The sequence below is a fragment of the Charadrius vociferus genome, unplaced genomic scaffold (assembly GCF_000708025.1).
Source record: "Charadrius vociferus isolate BGI_N301 unplaced genomic scaffold, ASM70802v2 scaffold415, whole genome shotgun sequence".
Classification (NCBI taxonomy): Eukaryota; Metazoa; Chordata; class Aves; order Charadriiformes; family Charadriidae; genus Charadrius; species Charadrius vociferus.
Window position 1 is genome coordinate 5870 of NW_009648367.1, and position 11482 is coordinate 17351.

General features: G+C 47.4%; 1 protein-coding gene across 1 annotated transcript in view; it reads left to right on the forward strand.

Moving 5' to 3' along the window:
• The first annotated feature begins 1342 nt into the window (after positions 1-1342).
• The window catches only part of NLRP12 (NLR family, pyrin domain containing 12), a 24049-nt gene continuing 13909 nt past the window's right edge, over positions 1343-11482 (forward strand). Inside the window, exons 1-3 of the mRNA XM_009885289.1 lie at positions 1343-1625; positions 3706-5398; positions 11277-11447. Of these exons, the coding sequence (XP_009883591.1) occupies positions 1343-1625; positions 3706-5398; positions 11277-11447 (2147 nt within the window). The remainder of the gene's footprint in view (positions 1626-3705; positions 5399-11276; positions 11448-11482) is intronic.

The window sequence follows — 11482 nt, forward strand, 5'->3', positions numbered from 1 at the left end:
GGGGGGCTGGGATCGGAGAGCCGGGTTGGTGTGGCCGCGCGGTTTGGGGGAGAGGATCGGGTCTGGGAGGTTTCCCGGGAAGCGGGGCTGGTGTGGTCCTGGAGCTGGGGGTAAGCGGAGCGGGGCCGCGTGGTGTCCCGAGGCTCGGGGAGGCGGGGCTGGGGAGCCCCCGGGACTCGGGGGAGCAAAGCGGGGCTTCACCGGAGGCTGGTCTTCCCGGCCCTTAGCAGTGGAGGGGAGCAGCCCTACCAGCTGCCGAGGGGAGGAAGCAGCCCTTTTCTGGAGGAGGGAGGCAAGTGCCAGAGTTGGGCCGGGGCTGTAGAACAGCTGCAGTAGGGCAAAAGCTGGTCCAGGTGCCGAAGCACAGATGTGTAGACAGCTTCTGTCCCTTCTCTGCCTCGTAGACCCAAGGGAAATACGTGTGGGCTGGGGGCGGGGCGGGGGTGTGTGTGTGGCAGAGATGGTCCTTTGGGGCTGTGACTGCACTGGAGCAAGTGCTGTTAACTGAGCCTTGCGAGGGGAATGACTGCTCTCTCCTTTCATGCTTCTGGCTGAGCCTTTAGCTATTCCATTCGCCGCTGTTTGCTCCTTACACAATACGCAGGCCTGCAAGGGTAGCCATAGAGGAATGAGCTGAAGGGCAGAAAGCCAAATATTTGCAGCCTGTAGAAACTGAAGGATGTGAACCTTATAATGAGGTGATGTGTTGGAAAGTCTCTTTCACTCAGCACATATTGAGTTCCTGGGGCAAGACTATGTGGGGCTTCTCATTGGCTTGACAGGTAGACGAGATGTAAAATTTAAAGGAAGAAAAAAAAAAAAAAGAACCCACTTTTTGGGCACTTTCACTCAGGTTCTTTCATTATAAGTTTCTCATGAAATACTTCCGCGTTGTACCTGCGGGAAGGGGCTTCGCGTTCCCTGGATGTTACTCTTGTTCCTGTGAGGTGCAGAGCTGCAAGCAGGCAAACACTGTGGATGCGGTGAGAGCTGCAGTGGCTCTGTGCTGTGCATGGGTGCATGATCTGAAGGCGTTAGTACCGCAGAGGTAGCCACTCTCCACCCACACTAGCCACTGTCTCCAGAAATACAGAGGGTGCAGCCCCAGCTCTGCCGCTGTGACTAGCATGGCAGGGAGCCCAGGCTTTCCTCAAGTGCCCTGGTTGCTGTCTTTGTTTCTGTGTGGTGCATATGGGGATACTGCAATAGCGTTACTTCATATGTCAGCCCTATGCCTGAGGCAGGAGTTGCAGGAAAAGGCCAAGAGAAGTACTGTGGTCTCAAGGAGAGAATGTAGCTTTGAACATCTGGTTTTTCTTCAGGGTATTTTTAGCATAGAGTGATGGCAGGAGAGATGAATTCCTGGGACATCCTTTTGGAAGCACTGAAGGATCTTGTGTTGGACATGTTCAATAAGTTCAAGCTTAAATTATCACATATTGATTACAAAGGAATGCCTAATCTATCCAGAGGTTTACTTGAAGAAATGAATGATGTAGTCAGGCTTGCTGATTGCATGTGTGAGCACTATAGACCAGACAGTGCTGTGGAATTAGCCATCTGTGTGCTGGAAGGGATCAGTCAAAGAGACACTGCAACTAAACTGAAGCAGAAGAGACAGCAAGGTGAGGAAATGGGAGGTTCTGAATACTTTTTCTTTCTTTCTCTTTGACAGCTCCCTGGAAAAAGTGCAAGTGACTTCTTAGCAGTGGTGAGACAGAACAATTTTCAAGTCCTTGGGAAGTGGAAGCAGAGAAATTCAGTGCATTCCTTCCTAGAGAGAAGAACTGCAGGGACTCCTTCCTGCTGCTGCTCTACAGGTCCCTTTCAGGGACTGCTGTTTTGATTCTTCTCTTTCCCCCTGGGGTCTCCCATACCTGATGCACATTGTTTGTCCTCAAGAGTAGGAGAACCCCTTGATCATATGAGATGGGTTGTGGCCCACAGCCCAGGCTATTGTCCTGCTCCAGGAAGGAAGTGTGGCCCCATGTGAGAGCTGGGGTTCCTCAGTAGGAGAGGGGTTCCCTCCTCATGTGAAGGTAGTGCAGTGGGTGTCTGCTGCCTTCACCCCTGTCTGTAAGAAGGTTCTGGGGTATGGGATGAACGATAAGTGTTAGGGCATGAATCGATGTGCTTTCCCTTTGGTTGTGTCCGAGGAGGCTCTGGTTGTACCTGCCTGGGGCCCTGTGCTGCAGGAGTCTACAGGAGCCCAGGGATTATGCCTTTGGCCCCAGGAGCATGAGCAGAGAGAAAAGAGAGGTTGTAGGGGATCCCAGACTATTGTGCTCAGCACAGGTGTGGATCCTGATACAGTGTCAAGACAGACCAGGAACAGACTTCCTGGTTTTGGGTCTTTATAACCTTTATGACCTAAAGCCCAGGGCTCTGATGCCTGTGGGAGCTCCTCATGGGGTGCCTCAGGTGAACGGCGTATGAGAAGATGCACTGCTTGAACTCTGTTAGTCTCAGTAGCCCAGTCTTGTGAAAGAGAGAAATAGAAATTCTGTGGCCTTTGTGTTCTGAGTGTGGTAGGAAGACAACACAGTATGCTTTCAGGCTTTTGTTTTTTCTTTGAAAGACCAGAATTTGGTGCTCTTGGTTTTAACTAGAGAACTCGAGTAGGGAGAATGAAGGTCTAGGGGCTAATCACAGCCCAAGACATTGGGGGAGGACTTAAGCAGTGGAAATGGAAGAATTTTGACTCAATGTTTTTTCCTGCCCCTTTCCGTAAATGACTGCAAAGTGTCCCTTTTACTGGCCTTACTTTTGATTCTATCATGTCTGCCTTGATGTTTCTTGGGGAGAAATACTGGCAGGTTGAAAGAAGAACTCTGGGATCTGCCTGGATTTTCAGGGGGTTGGGGAGCATTCACAGTGATGATGTGCCAGTGTCAGGAACAAATCACTGACTTTGCAGTGTCCTCTGGGATTTTAGGCAAGCTTAGGCAAGGACTGGGCCCTGGAGGAATCCGCTGCCCCTAAGCATTGTCCATGGGATGCTGCTGCATGAAAATGCTAATATCTATGTTCAATTCCTGTTTCAGCTCTGGATACTGGAATGTCAGCTGAAGGTGAGTGCTGCTTCAGCAGAAACCGTTATGGTATATGCTGCTCTCTTAGCCAGGAGACAACAGTGCACAATCATTTGTCCATATAGGGAATGCAAAGGACACTTCAGATTATCCTTCCCTCACAGAGTTTGAAAGTAGAGAGGTGATTTGATAGGTGATAGCTAAGCAACTTTCATTATTACCTATTTATTGCAGTGGAGATTGGCCAGAGCACTGTTAACCTTTTGTATTCCATGAGAGAAATTAAATTGGAAGTCGTCTTTAGTAGAGATGCCACAGTGCTTTATAGAAAGAGGAGTATGCTTAGCAACTCTATTCCAACTAAATCCTCAGCAGTTTTTCCCATGAAAGCATTCTTCCCCAATGGGTCCCATGCTCCCAACCTGACTACCTAATGAAGATGTGTAAAGAGGAGCTGTCCTGTCCTGTCCCATCCCTCCCACCTGCTTTAAGTAAAACATGAGATGCCTGTTGAGGTGAGTGTTCACCATGAGCCATTGTTAAGGTCTTTAGAAATCACATAAAACAAGTGCAATGTAGTGGTAGTGTGTTGTTGGAATAGTTTTAATGATAAGGAGCTAATGGGAAATATGCACTTATTAGGGACTTATACTTATGTTTCTTACTGGTTTAGATTACCGACAGAAATACAGAGACCACGTAGCAAGAGAGTTCCATACATTTAAAGAGGGGAATGCTTGTCTGGGTGAGAATGTGACTCTAAGCAGTAGATATACGAAGCTGATGATGGTTACGAACCCTCAGGGAAGAAGTGAACTAGACCATGAAGTCCTGGGTCTAAGAGAAAGACGTGCAGAAGTCAGAAGAGAAGATACTCACTTTGCAGTTACTGTAGAAACACTTTTTCATCCTGATGAAAGAGGTCAAACTCCACAGATCATTGTGCTAGTGGGTGGCGCAGGGATTGGAAAGACAGTGACAGTAAGAAAGATCATGCTAGACTGGGCAAGAGGAGCCATTTATGCACAATTTGACTATGCTTTCTACATAAACTGTAGAGAAATCAACCTTTCGCAGCAGGCAGATATGCTGAGTCTGGTGAATCTGATCTCAGCCTGCTGTCCTTGTGGAAAGGCACCACCTGAAGCAATCCTGGCTAGTCCCGAAAAACTTCTGTTTATCATTGATGGTTTTGATGAACTGAGGTTTCCCTGTGATCAGCCAAAAAATAAACTGTGTTCTGACTGGGGGGAAAGGAAGCCAGTGGAAATCATTCTGAGCAGTTTATTTCAGAAAACTCTCCTCCCTCAGTCCTCCTTGCTCATCACTACAAGACCAACAGCTCTTCAAAGGCTGGGACAGTGTCTAAAGGAGGAGCGTTATGCAGAAATAATGGGCTTTTCAGATGCTGAGAAGGAGGAATATTTCCACACGTTCTTCAGGGATGAAGAGAAAGCAATAAAAGCTATTACCTTTGTCAAAAGAAATGACACTCTGTTTGCCATGTGCATTGTACCCATCATGTGTTGGACCATCTGCACTGTCCTTGAACAAGAACTTAATGAAGGGAAAGATCTTGCCCAGACTTCTAGAACAACCACAGAGCTGTACATGCTGTACATTTCCAGCTTACTCAAGCGTAGGACTGACCATCTGAAGCAGGATATGAAGAAATTCCTGAGCAGGCTTTGCTGCATGGCTGCTGATGGAATTTGGAAGCGGAAGATCCTGTTTCAGGAAAAGGAGATTGAGGTGTATGGCTTAAATCACCCAGTCCTCCTCTCCCTTTTTCTGAATGAAAGTGTTCTAAGAAAACGTATGAAGTGTGTGAGTGTCTACAGCTTTCTTCACCTGAGCTTTCAAGAGTTTTTTGCAGCATTGTATTATGCACTGGAGGACAATGAGGAAACTGGAGAATTGGGCATGCCAGGGAACGATATAAGGAAGGTGTTAGAAAAGTACACTGAGTATGATACAAATTGGATATTAGTGGTACGATTCCTGTTTGGCCTGTTAAATGAGGAAACAAGTAAGTACCTGACAGAAAGAACTGGGTGTAAAATCTCACCTAGAGTTAAGAAAGACTTACTGAAGTGGATTCAAATAGGCCAAGGAGTGATTGACAACTTGAATGTATTTCACTGTTTGTTTGAGATTCAAGAAGAAATGTTTGTGAGCAATGCATTGGAACATTTCACTGGGATAGTTCTGAAAGACTGCATCCTGAGCCAATATGATCAAATGATCCTTGCATTTTGTGTCAAACAGTGGACTGGGCTGAACTCCTTTCATCTTGAATATTGCGCAGTTGCACTGGAAGACCATGAAAATGAGTTTATTCCAGGACCTCCAGATAGGTCACATCAGTAAGTATTGTTTGCAACCACAGGAGTGGAGTTTCTTGATTACATAAATCGATCCTCTCCCCTGTTTTAAAAACTAAAAATGGTTGTAAGTTTTCCATTATAAAAACCAGTGTGAAGCTAATGCTATGGTGAAGAGAATCTTCTTACTCTCATACTAACAAAATTCCCCTGCCTCCATCCTCTGTGTTACTTATTTTTTTACTGATTCACTAAGCCTGTTGTGGAGAACATGTATGGAGGCAGGACCTGGTGTTTCAGCAGCTGTAGAAAGGAGGAAAAGAGTAGTGAATTCAGATGTCCCTTTTCTCTTCAAAGCCTTTGCTCCTAGGCAAAGGCAAATATTAGCCTGGAGTGACTTTTTTCTGCAGGAAGTTCAAACAGCTTCCTTCCCCATACTACTTCTACAGGGACCTATTCTCCTGTGCAGAAAAGGTTTTTAAAGGTATGTTCATTTGCCTGTCCAGTTTGGCTTATGCTGTGGGGGACTTCTTAGAACTTGAGTAACACATCACTGGAAAAATGCAGTTTTCCTTTATGCCCTTCTTATCTGTGGGGTGCAACCGTCTCTTTGTGGAGAGGCTTGCTTGTGATACTGGATGACTGTCAAAGCACAATCCTCTATTGTTTGAAAGGAGAGAGGCCTATGACTGTGGAGCTGTCAGCCCAGGAGGAATGGCCCTGGTGTGGGGACAGAAACTGTCTTTGAAATTACACCTTTGCTCAGAATTGTCCAAAGGTGGAACTTGGACTGAGACAGAGCTGAAAAGAGGCAAGTTGGTGTGTCTAGAGGAAGGCGCAGTACAGTTATTTGATGTGTGCCATTTCGTCAGTGTGTTCTTTCAAATAATAGGTTGGTTTTTTTGTTTTCACAGAATGGTCAGGGTTGGAAGGGACCTCTGGAGATCATCTAGTCCAACCCCCCGCCAGAGCAGGGTCACCTACAACAGGTTGCACAGGATGGCGTCCAGGTGGGTTTTGAATGTCTCCAGAGTGAGAGACTCCACAACCTCTCTGGGCAGCCTGTTCCAGTGCTCCACTACCCTGTTTTCTAAAGGACAGTTAATATTGAGGCCAGTAACAGAGACAGTCTCTCACCTTCCTAGGCTCACACAACCCAGTGTATGCAATGTCAATGGGATACTGAAGACAAGTGCTGAGAAGTTTTTCAACTTTGGTTTTTCAGTGTCTTGCATATAAGGAGAGGCTGAGAGAGCTGGGACTGTGCAGCATGGAGAACAGAAGGCTTAGGGGGAACTCATCAATGTACATAAATACTTGAAGGGAACGTGTAAAGAGGAGAAAGCTAGGTTCTTTTCAGTGGTGCTCAGTGACAGGACCGAGGCAGTGGGCACACAGGAGGTTCCCTCTGAAGATCAGGAAACCCTTTTTCACTGTGAGGGTGACCGAGCACTGGCAGCCCAGGGAGATTGTGGAGTCTCCATCCTTTGTGATATTCGAAAGCTGCTGGTTATGGTCCTGGGCAACCTGCTTGAGGTGGCCTGAGCAGGGTGCTTGGAGCAGATGACCTCCAGAGGTTGCTTCCAACCTCAAACATGTGGGGATTCTATGATTTATGGTCTTTCAGAGATCCACTGTCTCCACTGCCACCTGCTTCTGGCTGAAATGCTGTGTTTTGCAGCAGGTTTGTGGTAGTGCCCAAGGACGTTCTCAGCCCTTCCACCACTCAGGTGTGGTCCTGTCATTCACTCTGCTCTTTGAGGATCACTTTGATTGATTGTGTGAGATTGCATTCAATTAAGATTACTTACTGTTGCAGATTTCTTTCAAATTAGGATGGTAAGTGTCTTTAAACAGGAAAAGCTGCTGCAGCTTTAGGTGTGGCAGTGTGAGTCTTCCACTGGAATAGGGTGCTTCAGAGACCTCATATTCTAACTAGAAAGACTTGTATTGCAAAGCATAGCTAAAGCTAATGCATTTCTGAAACAAATGATCTGTACTAAAGATACCCTTTAAAGTCTTCAGAAGGCCTTTCCTTCTAAGCTCAGCTCAGACTATCTTGCACTGAGTTTGCAGTGCAGATCTATAGTCAGTGGCACCCAAGAACAAGCAGTCTCTTGCAGATATGTTTTTTTCCTTCCTTCTGGCTGCCCTCTGAGGGTGTTATCAATCTTTCCAGCACATAGGCTTCAGCCCTGTTCCTTTCATCCAGTCTCCAGCTGCTAGACATGAAATTGATGGTTTGTGTGAGAACCTAAATGTATTCAATGGATGGGTTTTGCTGCTTTAAAAGGTTTCTTTCAGTGAAAAGTGTCTCTTAAGTGGGAGAAGCTGCTGTGATATGGGGCCTGGAATTGGGACTGCTCCACTGGAAGAGAGTGCCTTAGAGGGGAGTTTTTCTTCAGAAGTAAACTTTTGTGTAACTAACGCGCTCATATAAGTAATGGAGTTCAGAAATAACATTCTGTGCAAAGGATGACCTCATAAGCTTTCCAAGGCTTTTTACCCTGAGGCTGTTTCACATAAAGGCTGCCCACTCAGAGCTACAGCATTGACTCCTGTCACTGGGGGTTTTAAGTCAGTCTTAACCAGATTGATGAGTGCTGTTTGTCCCATGGGCTTCTTGCATATCCTCATTCTGAACAGGGACATACTGTGCACTGCACCATATGAGAGACAGCACTGCTCAGGACCTCATGGCTCAGGGGAAGGGGTGCTGAGCCCATAGCTTTGCTTTCTATTTCTGTGCCCAGCCTTTTTAAAGTCCCTATCCCCTATCTTGTCTCTGTCTGTCATAAACTCTTTCCTCACACTGTGAGAGCTAAGCTTAGGTGAGGGACCATGCAAAGCCAGGCTGTGCTGGAGAGATCCCCAGGCTCAAGACAACACTGTATAGAGGTATCCAATTTACTCCTTACCCTTTGGATGCAAAAGCCTGAGATATGGCCTTCTGCAGCCTGTGATTACATGCTCTCCACTTCTCCCTAGGGGTGCTGTTTTCCTGCTAAAAGCTCTCATGGGTAATGTGACTCTGCCAGAGTTGATCTGTGCTGTATGACCAACCAGTGGCTGTGGTGGCTCAGCTTATGTTTTATCTTGCAAAGCAACGCTGGATCTGTGACTTGGATGGTGCATGGGTCTTTTCTGTATCTGTATTTCCACTGTCAGTAGTGTGACTGATGAGTTTGGAAAGGGATGGTAGTGGTAGTCTCTGGGTGTTTCCCCATCAATGTTAGGGAGATAGTTCTGGTGTTCCCTCACCACAACTAAGGAAAAAATGTGAGGAATCCCCTGGCAGCACAAGTCTGGCGCAAGTGGAGTGGAAAGAGCAAGTTTATTGTCCTGCTCTAAATTACACCGATCGAGAGCCTGGCTGCCCAACAGGTAAAATCATGAAGATTTTGGGTTGGAAGGGGCCTTTTAAAGATCCTCTAGTCCAGCCTACCTGCCATGAACAGGAACATTTTTCACTAGACCAGGTTGCTCAAAGCCCCATGCAGCCTGCCCTTGAACACTTCCAATGATGGGGCATCCACAGCTGCTCTGCACAGTCTATTCCAGCACCTCACCACCCTCATCATAAAAAATTTCTTCCTTATGTCCATTCTAAATCTGCCGTCTTTCAGTTTAAAACCATTGTTCCTTGTCCTGTCACTAGAGGCCCTGGTAAACAGTCTTTCTCCATTTTTCTTGTAGGCCCCTCTAAGTATTGAAAGGCTGCAACAATGTCTCCCCAGAGCCTTTTCTTCTCCAGGCTAAACAACCCCAGCTGTCTCAGCCTTTCTTTGTAAGAGAGGTGTTCCAATCCTCGGATCATTTTCATAGCCCTCCTCTGGATCTGCTCTAACAGGTCCATATCTTTTTTTGTATTGGGGACTTCAGAACTGGATGCAGTGCTATAGGTGGGGTCTCATGAGAGCAGAATAGAAGGGCAGAATCAGCTCCCTCAATCTGGCTGCTTTCCAGATCTGTGCAGTTACAGCCCTGAGGTAGGTTCTTGTTCTTTTACCAGGCCTCTAGGCTCCTGCTCATAGTACAGCTGGCATTACTTAATGGGCCCAGCTGGACTTGGTCCCTTGGTTTCTGTCTTTAGGAGTTCACTGCTCAGTGGGGACTACAATCACCCTTTTCCAAACGGTATTTTTTAATGTACAGAGAAGGAACACAGCTTATAAGAAGGGGTTAACACCAAAAGTGAAGGCTGTGAATGTGCTCCTGTTCCTGTCTCTTGCTTGGGGGCGTTGTTAGCTCTCTCTCCCTTTCACAGCTGGGGCAGTTTCTCTTCTTCAGTCCTTGAATTTTCAGGAATTCAAGGAACAATGTCTTTTGATTTGATCAGAGATGAGGCAGTTTTGGAGACCTCTGTTGAGGCAGCCCAGTGCATTGCTTCTTGAAGGTTTGCAGATGAGAGTGAATAGCAGCAGCCCATCTTCCCTGGGAATACTTCTTAACAAACTTGATCACAGCCAACACAATCTGTGTACATAGACAGCAAAACTAGACATGTCTCAGGTAGCTGTTTACAGTACAGCATTTGTGATTACTGTGAATTTGGTGTAAATCTGACCTAGAGTTGCACAGTATGAAATGCACCTGTTTGGTGGTGGCTTGAGGTTTTTTTTCAGTAAACTGAAGGTACTTACAGTTAGGCTTTGAGTGGGGTGTTATGCTCCCTAACATGCTATCTTGATATTTTTGAATTTGTAACAAATTCAGCTTGCATCCTGTAACGCAGATCATGTGTTCTCTGACTTTTCTAGGCATGCATCCCAGGCAGAGGAGTCTAGTTCACCGCCTGTGTCCCTGCTCTGTCAAGCTTTAGGAAATCCAAGGAGCAAATTAAAAACAGTCAAGTGAGAAAACTATTCTGTTCCTTAGAGACAAACAAAAATGGCAACCCTTAGCTCAAATACACAGCTCACTCTGTTTACTTGAATCCTGCTGATGAGGAAATCCCTTTGTTTGATGCTGTTAAGCCTGCTGTCTGTGACCAGGTATTGGAGAGATGGAGTGGAGTCCTTTTGCAGCCTGATAGAGCTCATGTTCACAACCCTCATACCATAGACTAATATCCAAGGGCCCTGCAATGAGGCATTTGGGGAAGGGAATTTTCCATGACTTCACTGGAATCTGGCACTGTCCCTCTAGGAACTTCAACTAAGGGTGAGGGAGGTGTGGAGAAATAGACCTTGATTTCAAATCAGGAGTCAATATGCTTAGGAAGCAAGGAGGAGACTTGCTCTCCTTCTGCTCTTCTTTACTTCATTAGACAGGATAAAAGCACATCAGAGATATCCAAGTGGTTTCCCACCCCAGAGAAAGGGATAGCAGAGCACAAATTGTATGTCCTTGGAGGGGCATCCACAGTAAAACCTAGCCTGATCTTCGGCCTGCAGTGAATCCAACAGATTCTTGTGGGTTTCCTTTCCTCCCCAGGAGCACAGTCCAAAGGGAGGGCTGTGGTGGCTGAGGCGAGACCTGGCAGCTGCCCCCTGCCCAGGCCTGAGGGCAGAGCTGGCCTTTGCAGGGTGTGTCCCACAGGGTGAGTGTGGGGCTGAGGGCAGCTGGACACCCAGCAGCCTGCAGGGAGCCAGGCATAGTGCCAGGGCAGGGCAGCCCCATGGCCACCTGCAGGCACAGCCAGCTGGGATTGGGCATGTCGCTGTCCCTGTTCCATCACATCAACAGGTCCCTGTTCCACGACCCTGCCCTGGGCTAGGTCCCAAAGCAGAGCTGTGCAGCTGAGGGGCCATTGGGTGCCTCCAAGAAGGGAATTCACTGAGGGGAGTGGGCAGTGGCTATGGTGCTGGCCCATCATTGGCCGTGGGCTGGGCATGTAGTGAGTTTGAGCAGGGGTTGTGGTCTTGGGCCTGGTGGCTGTGATAACCCCACAACTTTTCTCCCTGTGTCTTCCTTGCAGGTTGTGGTGGTGCCGACTCAGCAGCACCATCTGTGAGGACCTGGCCACAGTGCTCAGCACCAGTCAGAGCCTGAGAGAGCTGGACCTTGGTGATAACGAGCTGGAAGGCCTTGGACTGCAGCTGCTGTGTGAGGGGCTCACACATCCTTCCTGCCAGCTGCAGACGCTGCGGTGAGGGACATGGGGCTCCTTGGGGCTTTTCCCAG